Source organism: Idiotropiscis lumnitzeri, chromosome 8 (assembly GCF_059441095.1).
Source record: "Idiotropiscis lumnitzeri isolate Australia: NSW breed Sydney's pygmy pipehorse chromosome 8, RoL_Ilum_1.0, whole genome shotgun sequence".
NCBI lineage: Eukaryota > Metazoa > Chordata > Actinopteri > Syngnathiformes > Syngnathidae > Idiotropiscis > Idiotropiscis lumnitzeri.
The window spans coordinates 8,483,713-8,505,540 of NC_142398.1; the positions used below are offsets into that span (position 1 = coordinate 8,483,713).

The following is a 21,828-nucleotide window of genomic DNA, read 5'->3' on the forward strand; positions in this document are numbered from 1 at the left end:
TGGCCAGTAAAAAACCTCGAACAATCGTCCAATTGAACTTTCCAGTCTTTTTTTAGTATAAGCTCTTTGATTGTCAAGATGTTTTTCAGGTGCTAATACACAGACTTAGTCACAGGTTTTGGTGGCTTTCAAAAACGTAAAATGACTTCCCCTTTTGAAGATGCTTTCCGATGTTGCGCTGTGCTGTACACTCCAGGCACAGAAGTGAGAGCACAGCTACAAAACAGGGAGCCTCTTTTATTTGCCGAATAGAAAGTCACTTGAAAGCTCTACGTTGGTTCAACTTGTTTTTGCCGGCGGTGAATATTTAAACATCGTCGCCATCTCTCGTTGCGATCCTTACTTCTGCTCATCTTTATTTGCAGAAAGTCAAACTCTTGTGCACTAAAAGAATAAATAAAACTGAGATGATTTGTTAGCGGGGTAGTTGGTTGGTTAATAAACAGATCAGTGATTGGTCAATTGATTAGCCAGTCTGTTGTGTAGTTTGTTGGTCTGCCGGCCCATCATTTAATCCATCCCTTGTTCAGTCAGCAGGTTATATAGCTGGTGTCTTTGTTAGTGACCCGGTTGGTCAGTCAGTTAGGTTGTTTATTAGTCATTCAGTAAGTTAGCTTGCTGTTTGGTCGATTGGTCAGTATAGTTGTGTGATGGGCAGCTGGTGAATCCGTTGTTCAATCAGTCCGTTGGCTGTTTGGTCAGTTAGTCATGTCGCCGGTTGTTTTGTTTGATCGTTGACGAGACAGTCAGTGGTTGTTCAATTGTATTTGTCAGTCAGTCGGTCAATTGGATGGTTAGTTTATATTTTTGTCTGGTCTCTCAATTAGTTAGTTTATTTAGATCTCTGTCCAGTTAGTTTATTTGTATGGTCAATTAGTTCGAGTTACTTGTTGGTTAGTTAGATTCTTGTGTGTTGTGTACGAGTGTTTCCAAAATGTGGTTGGAGGTTTCATTGTATCACACTCCGGAGCCATCGTCGTGAGAGCACAGAAAATAGCTAACACATTGTTTACCAACCAACAAGTGACTTTAAAGCTGTTTTTTTTTTTTAAAGCTGGGAATTTGTTTGCCATCCCTGCTACTTGTGAATATTTCAACACCGTCGCCACCTCTCCGACAGGAAGCCGTACCTTAGCTCATCTTTCTACCTTCCCTTCCTGCAGGAAATGAAAGTCGGGCACACTGGGAAGTTTTTCATCTCCAACCCAGAAGCAGCCACTTGCCAGTCTTAAGTCGTCTTTGCGAGTCATTACAGAGGTCTGACCGTGATTGCCAAATTGGATTAACAAAAGAGGACATTTGCATGAGCTCTTATACGCTGCTTTTAAATCTCACGCCGGCTCTGATTGTATTCGGGTCTCTTTTGTTCACGGCAATAATGAGGAAACACAATGATTCTTTCAAGAATTGACTGCTGCGTGATTAGTCCTCCACCCACCCACAACCCCTGCGAGTAATAAAATAGAGGCAACAAAAATGTATCCTTGACATAGTGTCAGCCTATAACTTTGATTTGATGCTACCAATTGTATTCTGAGCTTGTTTTTCAGCTGTCAGTGATGCTGCAAAATATAAACCGATGCGCTGGTTGTTTATTCCATCGTGTTTGTAAGGCCCATAGCATCTGCTCTACATATTCTTAAATATTGATTACTGACATCTTGAAGCAACCAATGAAGAAATCCAAATTTTAAACTCTATATTAACAATGTACACATTTTGTACATGTACATCTTTTTTTTTTTTTTTTTGATGATGTATGGAAGAAAGGACATGGCCGTAAAGTTATTGTGTATCTCTATTTTATAAATGAGAACAAAGTGGAGGAATATTAAAAATAATCATACTGGAGAAAAAGTTTGAAGTTATTTAAAAAATGTTTTTATTCATACCATGGCCATCAATTTTCTTTTGACAAAATTATCACTTCACTTTTGCAGTATTTCAATTTTATACTCATAATGGAGACAACTGATGCAATTTTACTTTGTGTGTCCCGAAATTGACTTTTCCTTTCTTTGATATTTCAACATGATCAAAATTACTTTATTCATGTAAACTGATGGCCTTCTGTCTCATATTAGGACATCATTCTTTTAACATTTCAACTTTAGTCTAATATTTATATCTATCTAGCTATCTATACATATTTACAAACAATATTATTTAATATTTATATTTATATACCACTTTTTCATGCAAATTTAGAACTTATTTGTTTAACATTTCCAATGTATTCTAAAAACTATTACTTAATTCTCTCAAAAGGAATTGATTTGTTCAATGGTGTCTTTTTTAAAATTTCATTCTTATAATTACAACCCCATCCTCCATTGGTCAGTCAGTATAATCTGTTGAATGGTCGATAGTAAAATTAATTTTTTGGGCCCGTTAGTCAGTTGGTCATATAATTAGTCCATTGGCCAGTCAGTCTGTTATCTGCTTGGTTGGTCAGTCAGTAAATTGGTAGTTGGATTGTTGGTCAGTCACTCAGCCGGGTGGATGGTCAGTGAGTTCGGATGTTGTTAAGTCGGTTGAAAGTTTAGATTAGTTAGCTTTTGTATATGTACAGTAGTTAGTAGCCAGTCACTTACTTACTTGCTTGACTAATCAGTCTGTCAGTGGGTAGGTAGTAATTTTCAGTTAATTAGTTAGTTAGTTGCTTAATCTGTCACTTGGCTGTTACTTGCTTGACTATCCGGTCAGTCAGTAAGTTGGTAGTTATGACAATTTTCAGTTTGTTAGTTAGTTAGTTGCTTTATCGATCTCTTGTTGCCGGTCCTTGCCTATGGAATGAGCTCCTATTAAATGTTAGGCGAGCCCCCACTCTGTCCATTTTTAAAACTAGTTTGAAGACTCATTTTTATTCTTTAGCTTTCGACTCAACACGAGACTGTTGCTCACTGTTCTTCTGGTATCTATTGTTTGTATTTGAATTTGTGTTCTAATTTCCCACTAATTGATTTTAAACCATATGGAAAGCGCTTTCTTACAGCTCCAGCTGTTGTAAAACGCGCTATATAAATAAAGTTGTTGTACTGTCTTGTCAGTCAGTTACTTGCTTGATTAGTCGGTCAGTAGTTGGTAGTTATATTGCTGGTGAGTCAGCTGGATGTTGGGTTGGTCAGAACGCTTGTTGGTTGGTTGTCTGGTTAGATCATTGGTTGGTAAGTTAGTCAGATAGTATATTTGTTATTAAGATGGCTTATCAATCAGTTGTGTGGATGCTCAGTTATTTAGCTGGACTCATTGTTGGTTAGTTGGATCACTGGGTGTTCTGTTAGTACAAATGGAAACAACCAAAAAGTGACTGATCACTAAAGAGCTTCTAACATTCGACTCTATATTGTTGCTTTCTCAGAGTGAAGTAGTAGTTGTCTGTAAAAGAAAGGCCTCCTGCTGGCCTGCAGCATCAGCAGATAACAACAACAAAAGCAACAACAGCTTTGGATTGGAATCGGCCCACGTTTCGACCTTAAGCGTCTCCTCCCTGCAAGAGGTCTGACCTTTTCCCATGAATCTCAGCACGTCGTTGATCCCCGAGCACCTTGTGCGTTCACGTTCCCTTGTCTTATCTAAAGGTTTGCTTGACACATCTGGCCAGAGCGCTTGTTGGAGTGTTTGTCAAGTGCTGATGCAGTCAGACTGAATGGGTCTATGCGGATGAACAGTACCATCTGAAATTATGAAAACTGGAATGTCAGTCAAAAGAGTTGAGACCTCCACTAAGGCCAAAGCCGGTCAATTGGCACGATAAATAACAGGAATTTATTATCTTTCAAATAGATAAATAAATGCAAAAATTCTATAGATTTACTCACTCTTTGAAGACACTTGATAGCCATGGATAGGGAATAAAAAGGTTTGTTGCCTGATGGCATTTTATCGGGATGCTTGAATTAATGCATTGCTCCTTATTAAGCCTAAAATGACAACTTTATTCTGAACACATTTCACTTTACTCATAACTACAGCAGTCCTTGTAAAATGATGACTCATGAATCAAGCGAAAAGAACTTTAAAGCTTAACACAAGCACGGAACATTTTGCACAGCTTCTAATGGGTCTCAAGTGCTTTGAGGAGGAGGTTAATGTGCAAATCTATTTTCCACTATAGACTGTTTATTTTCTGCACTGCCATGTACTGGCACTTGTCTCCATCTGCAGGTGCTTTTCCTAATGACTTCCCCCCAGTCTTCCTCTTTTGTCGTCAGCCTTTGATAAGACGCGTTCGCTTTGAAACAAAGCTGAATTAAAATATTAATGGATGAACGTTTCCATCAAGATGAAGACGGTGGTGTTCATCCTGTTGTGTTTGCAGCGACACAGCCATGATGAGAAGCGAGGAATGGATTTACCTCGCGTCTTATTGCTCCATCGGGGAGCAATTTATCTTCATTCAGGGCATTCGGCAGCAACCCAAAACTCAAACCAGTGCACCCCCTACCCGGCGAAACTCCAATGCGGCTTGGCTTCAGTCAAATAATTAATCATCACAAAATTTTTACTTTTAATGAGTATTATGGATTTTAGTTTGGCTCTGTGATTATAATTGCATTTCCCCTTTTTGCCATCACTGGTAAACCTTCTGTGGTTCTGGCCTCACCACTCTAACCAGGCCGTGGCCGCCCCCAGCAAACACCCTGGAACAAATATTAAAAATAAATAAGTAAAAAGCAAACAAAAAAGGAAATGCACACTCAAAATATGATAAAAAAAAAAGCAGCAATTGTGTAACCTATGTAACAAGCAATGACAGGAACAACTAATGAATGACCAAACTATGCTCAGCTAAAAAAAACAAAAAGAAAAACTCAACTAAATACGCAGCCATCCAACCGACAAATTAGTTTGCGAGCTATCCAGTAAGCCAACTAACTAGCCATTTAGTGAACTAGCTTTGTAACATACAAGCCGTTTTCGTTCTTCTTTACGGACCCGAATCAGATGGCCTTTCACATTTCTGTCACACTTTGTTCCAACAATAATTCCAAACATGTATATAAAAAAAAAAAATCAATTCTCATAACCCACCGTTTTTGATATTTTGTGCTAATTCACATAAATAACTTTAAATGTTTCTATCAACATTGTTCCAATACCACTCGCATATTCTATCACTAACCGTGATTGCTTATTTGCATATATCGCATAACCTGTAGCGGAAGTAACCACCGCAACTTTAGAAAGAATATTGACTTTAGGAATTCATATCCTCGGATATAGAGGAGGCGTATATCTTATTGGCTTTAATATGTGTGCCTCCTCTACATTTTAGGATAAAGCCCTTCTCTGAATTGCTGTACAGTGCGATAGAAGTGGCGATGTACGACGTATGTCTTTGACGGGTACTTTGGGAACGAACTGTTCTGCAATCTATCGAAATGAGAGAAAAAAGACACTTTTTTTGTCAGTGTGGGAGATTATGTGTAAAGATTGTTTTTCTTTTTCCTAAGGAGTGACCTACATTGTGTAGTATATGACATTTCATCACTGTGTGAGGCGTCGTTTTATTAAACTGATCACACCCAAACAAACGTGATTGCAAATGGCCATCGATTTGGTGGGCTCTGTTGTGTGGTGACCTTGTCAGGCGCACAGTAACAAACGCAAAGATGTTGTGGCGTGAGCATAGGCGGAATGTTGAAGCAGACGGTAAGAAGACGCATACCAAACTCGGCAGAGACCGCAACCAAAGCCCTAAAACCTATTGTTCCTCTCCATTCTTGAGTGTGAGCATCACTGCAACTTCGTCTTCTAGGTCTGTGGCCCATTAGGGTGATGTCTTCAGTCCACATTTTTATCTAGACAGCACTAAAATAAACCAATGTTGACCACCCCTCTTCTGAAAATCATTAACTGATTGAGTAAGTAGTTGATAGATTGAGTAACTGGTCTGGTTGATAGACTGACTAATAAAAGCAATTTAGTCAACTAACTGGACGATAGACTGAGTAACTAATTGGTTTATAGACTATCAAAACATTAGTCCACTAAATAACCAAAAAGTAGCCGATTAGTTAATTAACTAACTGGCTGACTGACTGACTAGCCATTTAACCAACGATCCAACTGGCTGGTGGCTGACTGACAGCCTTAATGAACCAATTAACTGTAACTATTAAACAACTTGCCCAATTAGCTACTGGTATACTTGGATAACTTGCTCACTCACTCACTATCTGGTTGACAGACCAGTGTGACCGAAATTGGCATATGGACTGAAAGTGTAGCCATCAATTAACAGGCTGGCTGACTGACCGTCTTAGCCATCGATCCAACTGGCAGAGGCGTGACTGAGTGACTGACTGACAAGTGTATCAACTAACTGACTGAGCGACTGACTAACTGTTTAGCCAACGGGTTACTTGGTTCACTCACTCACTGACTGACTGACTGACTCACTCACTCACTCACTGACTCACTCAAATCAATGCCTGACCAACTGTGTAGCCAGCTAACTCACCTTTTATTCAACTAGCTTCTTGGCTCACTAACTAATTGACAGATTAACTAATAAACTAATGACTAAAAAAAGTTGCCATTTAGACACTTCGCATACAAGACTAACTGACTGAGCAGCTACTTGGCTAACTAGCCAACTCACTGGTGGCTTGACTATGATTAAAAAAAAAAAACAACCTAGAGACTCATGCAGGGAGCGGGATTTAGAGAGAGGCAGACGGATGACAGGAATCAGAGGGAACATGTCTGCATTCAGTAAGGCGCGAGGAGAAATAGAGAGCAGGAGAGAGAGTTGTGTGTGTGTGTGTGTTTTTTGGCACTGTGCGTCGTCGAGGTGCGCTCGGGCAGCCTGAGATTAATGGATAGAGCCGCGTATCGCACATAACATCAATTCTGTCCTGCTTTTTCTTTCATTCCCAGTCTCACTCCCTCATCACTCTCCACCTCTACACCCCCCACCTCCCACTTCCTCCCCCCTCCCCTTTACCCGGTCCCTGGCTGGTCCCTCGTCTCCGAAAGGCATCTCGGATGCTGCTCGAGCGCGGTCGCAGATCGCTATCGCCGTGACGGCAGCTTCCCTGTCCAACTGTGCCGTTAGTCGGAAGTGGGTGGGGGTGGGGGGGAGCAAACTGGACTGGACGGTGGTGTTCCGCAGAGGAGGCTGGAGAAGAGGTGGAGGACCAGAAGGGGGAGCCGGACAGATGGATGCGGCTCGGGAGGCGGGATACTGCGCGGTTGACCTGAAGGAGCTGAGCGGCTGCCCTGGAGAGGAGTTGCCTCATGCCGCCGGTGAGCCTCCTGCATTGCCTTGTCTTTTCCTCATCCGGCTCCTCCACCTGTGTCCTCCACCCATGTCGTCCACCTGTGTCCTCCAGCCTCATCGCGCCGTTAAGCATCTCTGCAGCTTGATCGTTTCCCCATCTGTTTGTGTTTGCACCGGTTGCAGATTGCTTTCTAGCCCTTTAACACACATCCCATAAAGTGGATGTTTGTGTGTGTGCATGTGTGTCCTTCCAAGCGAAAGAAGATACCCCAGAGGGTTAGGGAGAAGATCAAAACAAACATACGTGACGGTGATTAAGTACATTGTGACAAATCATAAAAAGCAATTTCAAAATGGTGAAACATTTCCAGTAAATATGTTATGCAATTCTTAGAATTTTGCAACCCTACCACAAGTCATTCCCAAGTTAGTGTAGCAAAACATTAAAGGAGGCTCCTCAACTCACCCCAAAAAGAATTATATTAGACCGTGCTTTGGTGAACACGAAAAGAGCACCTTGGCGGGCTCATTGCGGCTATCCTGTGTTTGTGAAGCAGAAACCGTTGGATATTAAAACTGAGTGGAAGAAACTAAATACTCGAGTCCCTGCTATAAATCAAGCACCCATCTGCATGTGTACATTGAGTTGCTGTTCTGTTTTTTTATTTAAATAGTTAATTGGACTAAGTACCTAACTATTTTTGGTGGTTAGGTTCAAATTTTTTAAACGAATTTGGTGTTCTTGTATCAAGTCTATCAAATCTAATTGTCACATGCGCTTATAACTATCCTTCTGAAGGAAGGAATAAGATTACTGTGGTTTGAACCTGATGGTATGTATTGAGCCTTTTTTGGCGTTAAGCGACGCCATACTCAAGTTTAGCAATGTGGGAATGAGCTAGGCCGTTCCTTGTCAGTGAGTTAAAAAAAAATGTCACCTTCACGTATGTTTTAAGTTTTAAGTAGTTTGAACCGTGTGTTAAACTTTTTTATTTTTTATTTTTAAATTCATCTTTCCAAGCAACCATACCTTGTGTTAGGCAATGCCAAAATGATCCAAACAAGTCCCATATAGTCAGGGTGTTCAGCAAGCTAAGGCACTTTTGTGACATAGTGCAGCTGTCTGTCATTTTGCACTTACTTGAAGATCTCAAAGTTACTAAACTATATTAAGCCTTTTTGATCCTTTTATGGCCACCATAGTCTTGTTCGTCAATGCATAAATGTCCCATATAAGTCCCTCGGTGTGTTTAATTACTTCACGTTTGTGGTCTGGCGCAACCACGTATCCAATCTCATGAATGTACTTTTAAAAGAGAGGGGAAAAAATGACAACTTTAGAGTAGCTAACCAAATTGGGCCTTACACAAATAAAGTTGAATTGTATTTTTCAGACCCTTAGGGCCATATCTACACAGATTTGTGTTTGGCAATGCAGAAATGAGCGTCGGTGTGGTTAATAATGACGTTTGAGGCCCCAAGCAAATTTTGCTTGAATTTATTAAAGGTTCCCTTCAGGACCACCACATTCATGTTGGCCAATGGGCAAAAATTAGCCAAACAAGTCCTAGTTGGTGTGTTTAACTAGCTGTTTCATGCTCGCGGCATGGCTCAGTGCCTGTTTCAGTAGTAATTTAGGGTTTCGCCATGCGATTGCAGTGAAAATCCAGAGTGGTATGTGGGAAAGCGCAGGCCTTGTCATTTTGGCTGGCCTGGTATTTACTCGAGTGGTTCCAGAGAGTAAACATTGTCGTTTGGTACACTGGGGTTTGGGGGCTACACCTCTTATCTTTTCAACTTTTAAAGCAATGTGATAGGACATCAATCCTCCCTGTTTTTGCATAAATCGACTAATAACGCGCAAAATCTTTTGTTTTTAAGTAATGCATCTCGCTCTGGGGTCGGCAACCTTAATTACTCAGAGCCATTTGGACCTTCTCCCTCTGCCACAAAACCATTTTGACATTTAAAGAGAGGATAACGCGATATCATCGGTATGTTTAAAAAAACTATCGCATGTAACAAAAAAAAAAAAAAAATGGAACGCTGATTATAAACTCAGTTGAAGCAACCGTACTTTCAGGACTAAAAATCTAATTTATTTTCGTAGGTTGGCTTGACCTGCGATTTATACTCTGGAGCGAAAGAACGGTAATTACGCAGACAGCCACGAGAGGGCGCTCTAGCCTTATGCACTGATATCAACTATGCCTTGCAAAGACAACTGAAAACAGCTGAAAACACAAGCCCCTCAAGAGAATCATTCTGTAGACTAAGGAAGATGCAAGTAGTGAAATTTCAAGCTGACAACCGTAATCGATCAGCAGAGAGAAAGTTTGGCCTGAATGACAAACTTGTTAGGGAGTGGCGAAAAGCAGAGGCTAATCTCATATGAATAAAGATGAATAAAACAGAAAGCTTAGATGGTCACAGCTCGAGGAACAAGTTAGCCAGTGAGTGTTTAAACAACGTGCTGTGGGAAAGTATTGACAAAGATTCAATTACGGTACCTCTCTCCACGCTCAGGTCGTTGCCTAGGCGATGGATATAAAGGACTTTGCGGGAGGACCTTCTTGGTGCTTCCGCTTCATGCAACGTAACTGCCTCTCTATCAGAGCACGGACAGCGGTGTCCCAAAAACATTAACGTGAAGACTAAACACCTTTTCTGTTTGTGGTTATTTTTCATGTAGCTAAATAAACTTCATTGCTTTAGCATATCTAACACCTTGATGTATGTCATCAGGCGGCAGATGAGGTAATAGTGTGAAGCGCTTTGAGTACCCGCAAAAAAATGTGACTTATAGACCAAGTGTGACTTATATATGCGTTTTTTTTTTCCCACCTCATCATGCATTTTTGGGGCTTGTTCCATTTATAATCCGGAGCTACTTGTAGTTGGGAAAATACGGTAACTTTAAAATAGAATAGACATTGTCTACTGGATTTCTCGTCTTAGTCATGCAAAAAAACAAACAAACTAGCCTCCACTTGCAGCTAAACATACCGTAAGTGTGAACTAAATATGCATTCTGCTTCTTTGTTCTGTTATCATTTTATAGTTTATGGAGCATGCAGTCAGCCATCAACTTAAAAGAAAAGGATTATGTCACTTAACAAAGTCACATAATATACAAAATACCCAATAATCAGAATTAAATACACTAGCTAATTAAAACATTGATATTAGCTGCTTAATGGGATTTTTGTCCCTAAACCTCAGCTCAAATTGTCAGTGCATCAAGGCTACAGACGTCATCTTCATCTTAACACAAAAAGTTATTTTTCAGTTTTGTTTAAAACTGTTGTGTCTTACGTAACTACCTAATGGACTGGATTGACTAATTAACTGTTATTTAGTGTAATAGTGCCATCTACCTGGCTAACTAACTGCCTGGCAATTTGATCTTATACTGCTCGCTGGTAAGCGAACAAACTATGCTTTTTTTGTGCAACACTTCAAACTAAATGTTGTTGTGCAATATTGCTGTGTATCTTAACTGACCACCGGAGGTATGCCGACCCACGTGGGCCCAGTCCATCCTTCGTTGGAAGCCAGTTAGCGTCCAGAACATAAATTCTACGTCACGCACAGGCCTCGCACAGGCAGACCAAAAAAAAAAAAAAAAAAAAGGTCTCAAGGCCATTTGGCTGACTCGTACCGCCTGGGCGGACCTGAAATACTGACAAGAACTCACAGATGGACTTAAGTAATGACAATTGCACCCCTTCCTATACTATTGGTTAGGACAGTGAAGTATTGTATTTAAACTATACAGTGGATATCAACATACTCGAGGTTCAACTATATGCAGATTTTCACTATTCGTCAGCCAATCTGGTCAGTCCAGGGGTATCTAACAAGCAACTTCCTGTCATATTTGTGCAATAATGCAAACTACCTGGCTGACTAAGTGACTGAGAAGCTGTGTTGCGTCATACTGCTACATACCATCGCAATGCACTTCATCCTCCCAATTAACAATTCCCTCATTGCATTTTTGTCTTTTGTTCTAATTCGCACATGCACAATTAAATACATGCAAACACATTTGCATTGGCACAATCCAACCCCAGTTTGAACCCTACTTATGCCAGTGCGGGCATTCACTCCGTCACATTTGTGGATGATGTGACAGATGTGGGAGTGGAGCGGTCACCCTGCTGTGCTGCGTTTTTGTTTACCCAAGAAGAGCAAAGGGAAGCGCGTAATTAGCATGTTGCACACGCAAGACGGGCTTGACAGGCCCCCATTATCGGTGGCAAGGTGACATAGTTTACCTCCTTCTCCTCCTCTATGGTGACAGCACAGGGAAGTGGGTGATGCTTGCTACTTTGAAAGGTGGAATCCAATGGCAATTTTCCACTCCTCTTACCATGACGTTATGCTAATTTACTGGAGGCTGTTCACAGCAGGATTAGCCTGAGGTTTGTCACTGTTGTTTTTACTAAATAAGCTAACTAATTGTGGGGTTACTCTGTTGTACGGCTTGCTAACTAACAAACTGTTAACTAGATAACTTATTTACACTGTGCTGGTTATTAATTATTTAATGAAATAGCTAATTGATAGCTCTGCATCTGTTTAGCTAACTTGTATAAACAGTGCCAAAGGTTGAGTCTTATTAGTTTTTTTCTTTCTTTCTGTTCCATGCTCAAATACAGCACCAATACCTACCATCCATAACTACTGAAGTGTCGCAATTTGACTAGTTAAAGACTCTTAGTTTATCATCAACTAACTAACCCATCGTCCGTTATTTGCAAAATGGCTCACACACATTCTCACTCAACAAACCTTTGGCTATTTAGCCTAAAATACTGTATGTAAAAAAACCAATCGTAAATTTTCTGTAACATACCAATGTTTTTTTTTTTGTGCTATACCGTTTGCTCGCTAGTTAACCAATTAACTAAACACATAATTTTGTACAAGACTGCTACCTCCAGTTACAAGCTTACAAGACAGCATCTTGTGGGCTTGCTACTCGTGGTGACATAATCCACAATTTTGTGGGATTTATACTCTCTAACGGATTAATCGAGTTGGGTTATATCTTTCCCGTGGCGGTGTTTGTGGTCTGGCGAAAACTTGAGCGATGGCCGGCTACATCAAACATACGCGATGAGCCAGCCACGCATGCACGCACACACACGCAAACTTGAATTATTAATATCATCTCCAAATCCAAAGTAAATAGCATTGGGAATATAAACAGGGCTCGTTCACAGGCTAGGGCTCTTCCATGTAATATGTATTCATGAAGAGGGTAAGGGAGGCTATCGCCACACTGAGGGCTTTATCAAAGCTCTTTGGCAATTGCTTGTTCTTCTCACTGAGCCTGCAGTATATGCAAGTATATATTTATTTATTTATTTACTTTTTTTTGTAGAGTCAGGACTATCCAGCGTTTCTGTGAGGCGATGCAGCTTTCACACCTGCAAAATGTTACAGCGTCACGCTTTTCGCAAATAGTGGTTAAAAACAAGTGATTGACCCCGTGAATGTTAACTGCCTATATCATTAAATTAAACTTAATATACCACAAATTATGATCTTAAAACATTTTCATCCTCACTTTACAGAATTTCCATTAACAATAAATGGCTACAAATGAGTTGATTTTTGGAAAATAAATAAATACAATGATGTACGCACACAAGTGTTAAACTCGTAATTTCTGCTACCAAACCTGGCTCAATTGAGCCCTTCCACAATATAAAGCTTACCTCGCAGTCGATAGATGCCTTCAACGTAGTTGTCATGGACCAAGACAGCCACCCGATCTTTCACACATTCTAATGAATTGCCCTCACCCGTGTGCTCCCGCCTCCCAACTACGCCGATAGTGCCACCTGCAGACAGGCCTTGATAGATGTTGCTGTTATTCCTCCAGCCTCGATGAAAAGTGCACTGCAGCAGGCGATGCACACCTCATTTGCTTTTGGGGCCCCCGCGGGAGTCGCATCTGCATGTCGCCTGCCGCCTCGCCGGACTCATTAGCATATTCATAATGCCAGCGGATATCGATTGTGAGTGGTGCACCTGTGCCACTTGTCTTCCCGCACATCCGCGCCGCGTTTAGCTTTATGATTGTTGCTGATCTGTAATGAATTTAATTATTTTAATTAGCCATCCTGCATTTGCCTTGGTCCAGTTGATCCCTAGCATGTGTAGTGCTGAGGATAAAATTGACTTGTAATGGCCATGGTTACAGTCAGACTGCCGTAAAACACTAAAAGTTGAGGGAGTGAAAATAAAATAACCATGAATCCCTCAAAAAGGTTGTGCGGGTTCAAAAGAGGGAGCCATAAATCCCGCAATAGTCGTAGTAAAAAAAAAACAAAAAAAAAACTGCTACCCCCAGAAAGATTGGACTGTTTAAAAAAAAAAAAAACTCTTGAAAATCCTTCAAAAATTGCGCACATTTAAATAAGACCACTTTGAGTTGCACTGGTTTAAATAATACATCTCTAAATCTTCCAAAAGTGGATCAGATGACCATATTCCCCTAAAATGATCACAGGTTAAAAATATGACAATCAGAAAAAAATCCGACTCAAATAAGACTAAGCAGGTTAAAATAAATCTACAATAAATCCACCAAAAGTTGTGCAATTCAAATTAACTCAACCAGGATCCAGTAGTTGCTCACGTTTAAGTGAGACCACCGCAACTCCCTGAAAATTGTGTAGGTCAAAATAAGACTACAACTAATACCTACATGATTCGGAGATTAACTTTACTTCCATAAAGCCTTAAAAAATGTATGCTTTCAATTTAAGTTGTCTCAAATAAAACTACCATAAATCCCCCAAAATTGAACATGTTATGATAACGGTTCAGTAAATCCCAGCCCCCCAAAAATTGTTTGCGTCAAACAACACTGACTTGAATCCCTGATTCGTTGCACAGGCAAGACTAACCATAAAGCTCCCTAAAGTGTCCTAAACATTCCACTCAGACTTTCCTAAATTCTTCAAAAGTTGTGTTTGTTACAGAAAGACTAATCCTCCAAAAGTTCCACCAATTCAAAATAATACGACGTACATTCTTCAAAGGTTGCGTCTAAAATAAGACTGCCTGACATTGAACCAAGCGTTTTGCGCGCTTGTAAAGGACTTCCTTTCATTTTGTGTCCGCAGTATTTTAAGCCGACTGAAACATGTCATTACAGATAGCGGCGTAGTTCCCAGCGTATAGGGCCTCCCGAAAACGCCAGAAATGATAGATGTAGCCATTCATTGTAGATTATGCAAACACGCTGCAATCTTGGTGAGTGTCAGCGCAAGGCTTTCTAGTTATCCATTGTCCTTCGGGGCTCCCGTTGCGATGATGGCTGCAGGACCGACGTCTCATCCGTCACCGCTGCTGTAGCTCATTCATCACGTTCACGGTCGGGCACACAAACCGATGGAGCGAAGATCTGCACTGGATGGAAAATGGCAAAGAATCCTCTTCCAGGACGGCCTCGGACACAATCGGTCCCACCGTGGCTCATCAGCTCCACTAATGGACCGCGAAGACAATTCTTACCAAAGTACAGTACAAGGGAACCAAGCAACTTTGGATAACAAGCATTTTATACAACATGTGTGTACACACTATTCCTAAAGTATTGGAACAGTGAAGCCTTTAATTTTTTTAACTCTAGACTGAAATCATTTTGGTTTGACATCATAAGATAAATGTGACACAATGGAGAAATAGCTCAGCTTTCATTTCCAAGGATTTATTGTACATCAGGGACAGATTGAACAGCTTTTGTTTGAACGTTCCCATTTTTCATGTGTGTAAAAGTATTGGAATGCGAATATCTCCGGATGGATTTCAGAGTTAGCGTATGCCTGTGAAGACTGCTTTTGTACTTAAGGTTTTTAGCAACATGAAAACCTTTTCAAAATGAAGAGTCAATCTGAAAACAGTGGCCACAGCCAATACAACCATCTGGAATCCCCTGAAGAAGAAATAAAGCACTGGTGTACGAAGTAACAGACATCAAATGGGTAGACCAAAAAAAGCAGCAGCTGTTGATGATGAGAAACATTTTGAAAGAAAGACCCTAAAACAACTGTTAGTGACATCAATAACAGCCTCCAGAGGGGAAGAGTGAAGGCAATCAGCAAGTACAGAATCAACTCATAAGTGTGCGCAAACATCTGGCCTGACAAGTTGAAGAATTTTACCAAAGGAGTTCATTATGGACGGCAAAAGAGGAATCTGGGGACAGGCCAATCCCCAGACTTAAACCCCAAAGAGTAAAATTTTTCATTATAGTTTGTCATTTTGAGTTTTTTCTTTAAATTTAGTTAGTTTTAATTCATTTTCAAAGTGACTGTTAACTTTTTTGGTTTTGTTGAAAATGCCTCATTATAGTTGAATTTATTAGTTTTAGTATTGGTTTTATTTTATCGATTTATTTTTTTGTGTCCCATGATTGGTTGTCAATCATTCCAGACTGTACCGTGTTTCTCTCACTGAAAGCCAGCTGGGTTAGGCGCCAGCTCACACGCAACTCTAAGGAGGACACAAACTATAGTGAAGGGATCGTGAGAAATCAATCTCCAGACTTGCACTCTATAGAGCATGCATTTTTTTCCCCACCACATCCAGATAGGGTTGAGTGAATGAAGGTCATGAACAAAAGTACAAATGCTACACTAGAAGTTGCGTTTCTCCAGTCAACTAAATAACTAACTTATTTTGATGAAAAACAAAACAACATCTCACCCCTAGCCGGTTTCAGTCTTTATTTTTACGTGCTCGTAGGCACTCAGATACAGGCAGGCCAATTATCTATCCAAATAAACTTTTTTTTCTGCCGATTCTCGGCTTTCCAGTTCCTCAGGATGCGGCGTGTGTGCCGTTGTCGCGTTCGCGCCAGTGCTGATGAAACTTTGATAAGCGGCGATGACATGTCGAGCTGCGGCAGCCGAGAGCCCTTCAAGCTAGGAGGGCTGAGACGCTGCCAGATGTCAGGCCTGCGGGAGGGATTGTCACTTGAAACTCAGATGTTTTTTGGGGACTTTTTTCTAACAGTTCCTCTGCACATGTAGTGAAAATCTGTCCTGTTTTTTTTTTCTCTGCCGAGTGGCTATTAAAAATATCACAAGCCTACAAATGACAGAGGCCTCGTTATCGCATGCCAATTGCTACTGTCTTAATTGCGACATACACGCTTCTGGGGAATTTTTTTTTCAAACCAAATAATTTCTGAGCCTTTATTTTCAAGCATAGTATTAGATAAGGTTTGAAATTACATGAACACGTTTGTGCTATATTTACAGTGCAAAGTATTTATATATATTATCTAAAACCTGTTGCCGGACACCAGCAGTGAAGGATGCCGTCAAGCTGGAAAAGGAGTCCTGTTGGGTCTTTTTGGCCTGTGGGACTCCGGGGTCAGCTAATGGGTACGGGTTGGCCAAGCAGATTGCAGCCTTGGTGGTCACCGAGGCAAAAACTCGGGTGCGGGAGGAGTTTGGCAAGGCCATGGAGAATAACTTCCGGAGGGCTTCCAAGAAATTCTAGTCCACTATCCGGTGTCTCAGAAAGAGGAAGCATTGCACTGTCAAAACTGTACATCATGGAAATAGGCTGCGGCATGCCTCAACATGGGATGATGTAAATCAGTGGAGAGAATACTTCGAAGACCTCCTCAATCCCACTGACATGACAAACCCGTGAGGAAGCAGAGTCTAAGGTCTCTGAGGTGAGCTTTCTTATCTCTGGGGTTGAGGTCAGCGAGAGTTCCTAAAGGCTCTGGATTTTGTGCGGGTGTGTCCTCGTTGACACGTCCCTGCAACATCGCATGGACATTGAGGACAATGTCTGGGTGGTGGTTCCCCTTTTTAAGAAAGGGGACCGCGAGACATGTTCCAACTACAGGGGGATTACACCGCGGCAGGCGGTTGGGTGCAGCGTCTGCAGTGATGTGGACTCTGTATTGATCCGTTGTGGTGAAGCGGGAGCTGAGCAAGAAGGTGTCAGGAGTCTGTGTACGTTTCTACACTCACGTCTGGTCATGAGCTGTGGGCCGTGACCGAACGAATAGGATCCCCAAAGTGAGTTGCCTTCACAGGATTTCCAGGCCCTACCTTAGAGATAAGGTGAGACGCTCAGTCATTCAGGAGGCACTCAGAGTCGAGCCGCTGCTCCTCCACATTGAGCGGAGCCAATTGAGGTGGCTCGGGCAGTCTACTTTTCCCGGTTTATGAGCGCAAGTAAATGTGTAAAGTAAGAATATGCATCAAATATCGTGATGGAGGAAGACAACAGACCACCCAAACTGAGTTAGCATACTGCGGTCAGTTGTATTTGTTTTAGCTCATCTGTATCTGTTTGTAAAACAAAAAAACAAGAATTGTTTCTCTATTCTTTGTGAGGAAGAAGTTACATTGAATCAAACAGACACAGAATACAGAGGAAAAAAATAATACAATTTTCTGAACCAAATGTTTTTGGTTGACTGATGATCAATACAACCGCTGCCAGTATTTTAATTTGACTTTTGACTCTGAGCCACCCAATAAAAAAAAATAAATCACCCACAACTTGTTTTTGGAGATTGTGAAATATCAGTCGACTGTAATGATTCTCCAGCATAATCAAAAATGTTTGCTTCTTCTTTAACAAAAGACTTTCTTTTCCTTTCAGGTAATCCTCGCTTTCCCAAGATGCCCCAGGTGGAGTTCAGCCTGGGTAAGCACATTTTTTTACCCCCTGTCGTATTCAAAGGTTTTTAAGTAGAATCAAAGAAATAATGGGCCCTTTTTACTTTGATTAAGTTCTTACCATTTGAAGTGACATTATTAGTGTTCTCGTCTTCGTAAGTATGAATTTGTCTTTGATATGGCAAAAAAAGTCGCTTTGATCCAAATTGGCACTCTTTGCAGGGAACAGTTCTCTTTTTTTCTCTCCTCATGATGGACAGGCCTTCCCAATGTTGTTTTGCTTCGTGAAAGTGGCTGTGACCTTGTGAAGCAGATTACTAGAGTATTGAGTCATTAAACTTCTACCACCATTCTCCACCAGCGTCCAACGACGAAATCTAAATACATCAAATCGAGTATTTGACAAGAGTGGCTCAAATTTGGCAACAATCGGAAAAAAATATCTCTTAAAAAAAAAAAAGCGACCTTTTTTTTTTTTTTTTTTTTTTTAATTTTGAGTGGGACGACCCACAAAGATGCGGATAATGAAACTGTCTTCAGGGTCTCATGTTTGCCAAAAGTTTTAATATTTCCAAGCCATTTTTGGGGATCATATCCTGGATGATGGCCAAACGTTTTCTTTTTTAACCAGATGAGCACACCTGCATCATTTGTTGATTGTCACTCAAATGCTGATTTATGCAATTTGGCCTTAGAATAAAGAAAGCAATTTAAGCAGCAGGCCTTTGCAGGAGCCAACAAAGTGTCACAAACACAAACAAAGGCTGAGAGAACACTGTTGACACAATGACGAGAGGACATCTGCGAACTTTGTTTTGTGTTTGGAGATGCTCTCATTCATTTTTCATTCCACCCGAGATGTCGAGAGTTCTATTTCGAGAGAGTCCACAACAAAAATTGGAGATGGAAATGTTCCTTGAAGAATATTGTTTCCTTACTTACCAAATACTACTGTGAGTAGTAATTTGTATTTTTAGATTAGATTAGATTAGATTTAGATTAGTATTTTAATAGTCTTCACAAATTGTTTTTAAGACCACCTAATTTTCATTTTGATACTCAAGTGAAAATAAAAATGTCATAGCTGACACGTGACATTTTGCAGTATTAATAGGAAATCGTAGATGGTGCTAGCCGCTGCTTACAGTGTAACCGATCGCAATTACTTCCACCAAGGACAAAATTCAAGAGTTATTTTACAGGTTGTTTGTTGATGTCATGTGACAAAAACTCCTATCCTAGAAACTGGCATGGGGAGCAAGATAAAACCGGTTTTGCTTAAAAGGTGAATGCTTCTCCTTTAATGCAGGAAATTAATGACAATTTTCTAGTCTCTTTTTTTCAATTTCTCTGCTTACAGAAGCGGCATCTTAATGCCACAGAAGAGCGGCTGATAGTGGTATTGACGAGACATGAAATAAGGCCAGGTATCGGCTCAATATTATGCCTGGTATCGGAACTCGCTGTATTGATGATTGTTAGTTTGTAACTTCACAGCCAATTATTCAAACAAGCTTTGTGTGTGTGCGTGGGTGTGTGGGGCAATATACATTACAGTGAAGATTTGTGTTTTTTTTTTCTTTTTAATTGAGTCAGCCCCCCAACAGTTTTTTGGGCCGCAGATCATTTTCTCACAGACTTACTGTAACAGACCAGCATGAAAGCAAATAAAACCAAATGATTTTGATTGGACGTGAGATTCGCTTACTCCTTAAACTAATTTATCTATTGGAGAACTCATTAGCCAAGTAGTTCACATGTTTACATGTCCATATATTGAGTTCACCAGTGGCGGGCCGTGCATTTCACACCGAGGCCTTCAGTGAAGTCCTGCTTAGTCTGACTTGAATAAATCCCCCTCATAAAACCATCATTTATGACACAACGGCAGGAGAAATAATATACATACACACACTAACACGCTGCTGGGTGCTGGATGACTTGAAATCATGAGTGGCGGAACAAAGGATAAGCAGTTTTGGATCCAGCAGTTGTCCAGCAGCTTTCTAAACCAGTACAAGCATAATTAATTTTTTTTCTATTGTCTCTGATTGCCTTAAGTTAGGTGGACTATATAGCACAATGTTAGCACTTTTCTTGAATGTTGAATGAGTCTATTGTGGTCAGCTAATTTACGTCCTTTCTTATGACAACAAAAGCCTGATTGCTTTACTAAGCTTGGCGAGTGGCAAGCTGTGAGGGACCCCTGTGGTGACACGCCGAACCGTTGAAAAAAAAAAAGAAATATATATATATGTATGTATTTCCATTTTTACACAGGAAATCATGTAAATATAAATCTGTTCCCAGGTGGTTAAACGGTGCCTCCCACTCCCATCAAACCTATAATGATTCCAGTATAAAAAATTTTCACTGTCATAGCCTACTAGTGGAAAAAGAAGTTAACTGCAATGTGATCGAATTAAAAGTACTGATGACACGAGAGACAAGTAGATTTTGCAATTTTAACTTTTTTAGAGAAAGAAATTGTAAAATTTGGAGAAACAAAGCAACCGGTTAAATTTGTAAAGTTTTTTTTTTTAGTTTAAAGTATAATTTTTAAAAATACATATATTTCCGATGATAGAACTGTTTTCAAATGTTGGGTATTTGGGTAACGTTTCACAAAGAAAAAAGGAGCATTTTCTTGAGAATTATTAAGATATTTTTTAAAAACCATTACATTAATTTTTTTTTATGGAAAAATGTCTCATCTTTTAAGTTGTATATTTTCACAAGAGTAAGTCAGATAATATGTTTGCAAAAAACTGTTGTTGAAAGTCCATCATTCCATCCATCCATTATCTGAACCGCTTCTCCTCACAAGGTACGCAGGGGGGGTGCTGGAGCCTACCCCAGCTATCTCCGGGCAGTAGGCGGAGGACACCCTGAACTGGTTGCCAGCCAATCGCAGGGCACACATAGACGCACACCCATCCGCGCTCACAATCACACCTAGGGACAATTTAGAGTTTCCATCACCCTGCCATGCATGTTTTAGAATGTGGGAGGAAACCGGAGTACCAGGAGGAAACCCACGCAGGAAGACTGGAGCCGGAATCGAAGCCTGCACCTCTGCACTGTGAGGCGGAAGTGCTAACCGGTCTTCCACCGTGTCGCCGTTGTCGAAAGTCATTCAGAGAAAAAAAAAACTTCTTCTTCCTAGATTCAAAGCAAGTACATACAGCTGGTTTGTGTTCACTAATAAAAGGAAAAACACAAATTGAAAGAAAAATTGTATGATTTTGAGGGGTATTCACTTTCCGTGGTTCGACTGTGTGATGTTCTAGGTCGAGTTTTCAGAGTCGGTCGGTAGCCTAAAGACAAGCGTGACTTTGCCAAGGAAAGCGAAAGAGTTTGTTAATACATTCGTCATTGCCTCATATTGGCCGTGTTGGCAGCCGCCGGTTGTTCTTGAGTTCACTCGCAGCGCCTTTTGATTTGATTTGATTGCATCTTGAATTGAAAGGCCAACAGCAATGAGGGACAGCCTCATAAACATATTACTTCACTGCCAGGGCACTTTGTTGGCTTCTGTTGTCGTCGGCCTTTGATGCAATACAATTTTATGATTATTCCCCAGACTGTGTTTTGTACAAACGACTATTGGGCCCACACTCAAAAGAAAAAAAACCCACATTAGTCAATAAGTAAGATGAGGCTTAATTTTTTGTGATTTATTTTTTGTAAATCACCGAAAAAGCATATACTCATATCTTCTTTTTTTTTTTTACTGAGAAGTTGTGTTTACGAGAGAAATATTTATTTATGAGGAAAACAAATGTGTATATTCACATAAATCACATTTTCTTGAAAAACAAATATTTCCTGCTTTTTTAAATATTAAAATGCAAACAGTTTTAGATTAGACCAAGATTTTAAATAAACAAATTCAAAAAAGGCTTACTGACGATTCAACCTGATGAA

The 21,828-nt window shown here is 40.4% G+C and overlaps 1 protein-coding gene across 5 annotated transcripts in view; it reads left to right on the forward strand.

Annotated features, from left to right (window-relative positions):
* inpp4b (inositol polyphosphate-4-phosphatase type II B) overlaps positions 1-21,828 on the forward strand; it is a 177,737-nt gene that overhangs the window by 22,456 nt on the left and 133,453 nt on the right. For 2 of the 5 annotated variants that reach the window (XM_088303811.1, XM_088303808.1), the window contains exons 1-2: positions 6,718-7,254; positions 17,885-17,929. In XM_088303811.1, the coding sequence (XP_088159937.1) occupies positions 7,167-7,254; positions 17,885-17,929 (133 nt within the window). In that variant the 5' untranslated portion in view covers positions 6,718-7,166. Of the gene's footprint in view, positions 1-6,669; positions 7,255-17,884; positions 17,930-21,828 lie in introns of those variants that run through there. The other 3 variants (XM_088303809.1, XM_088303810.1, XM_088303812.1) reach the window with 3 other exon arrangements.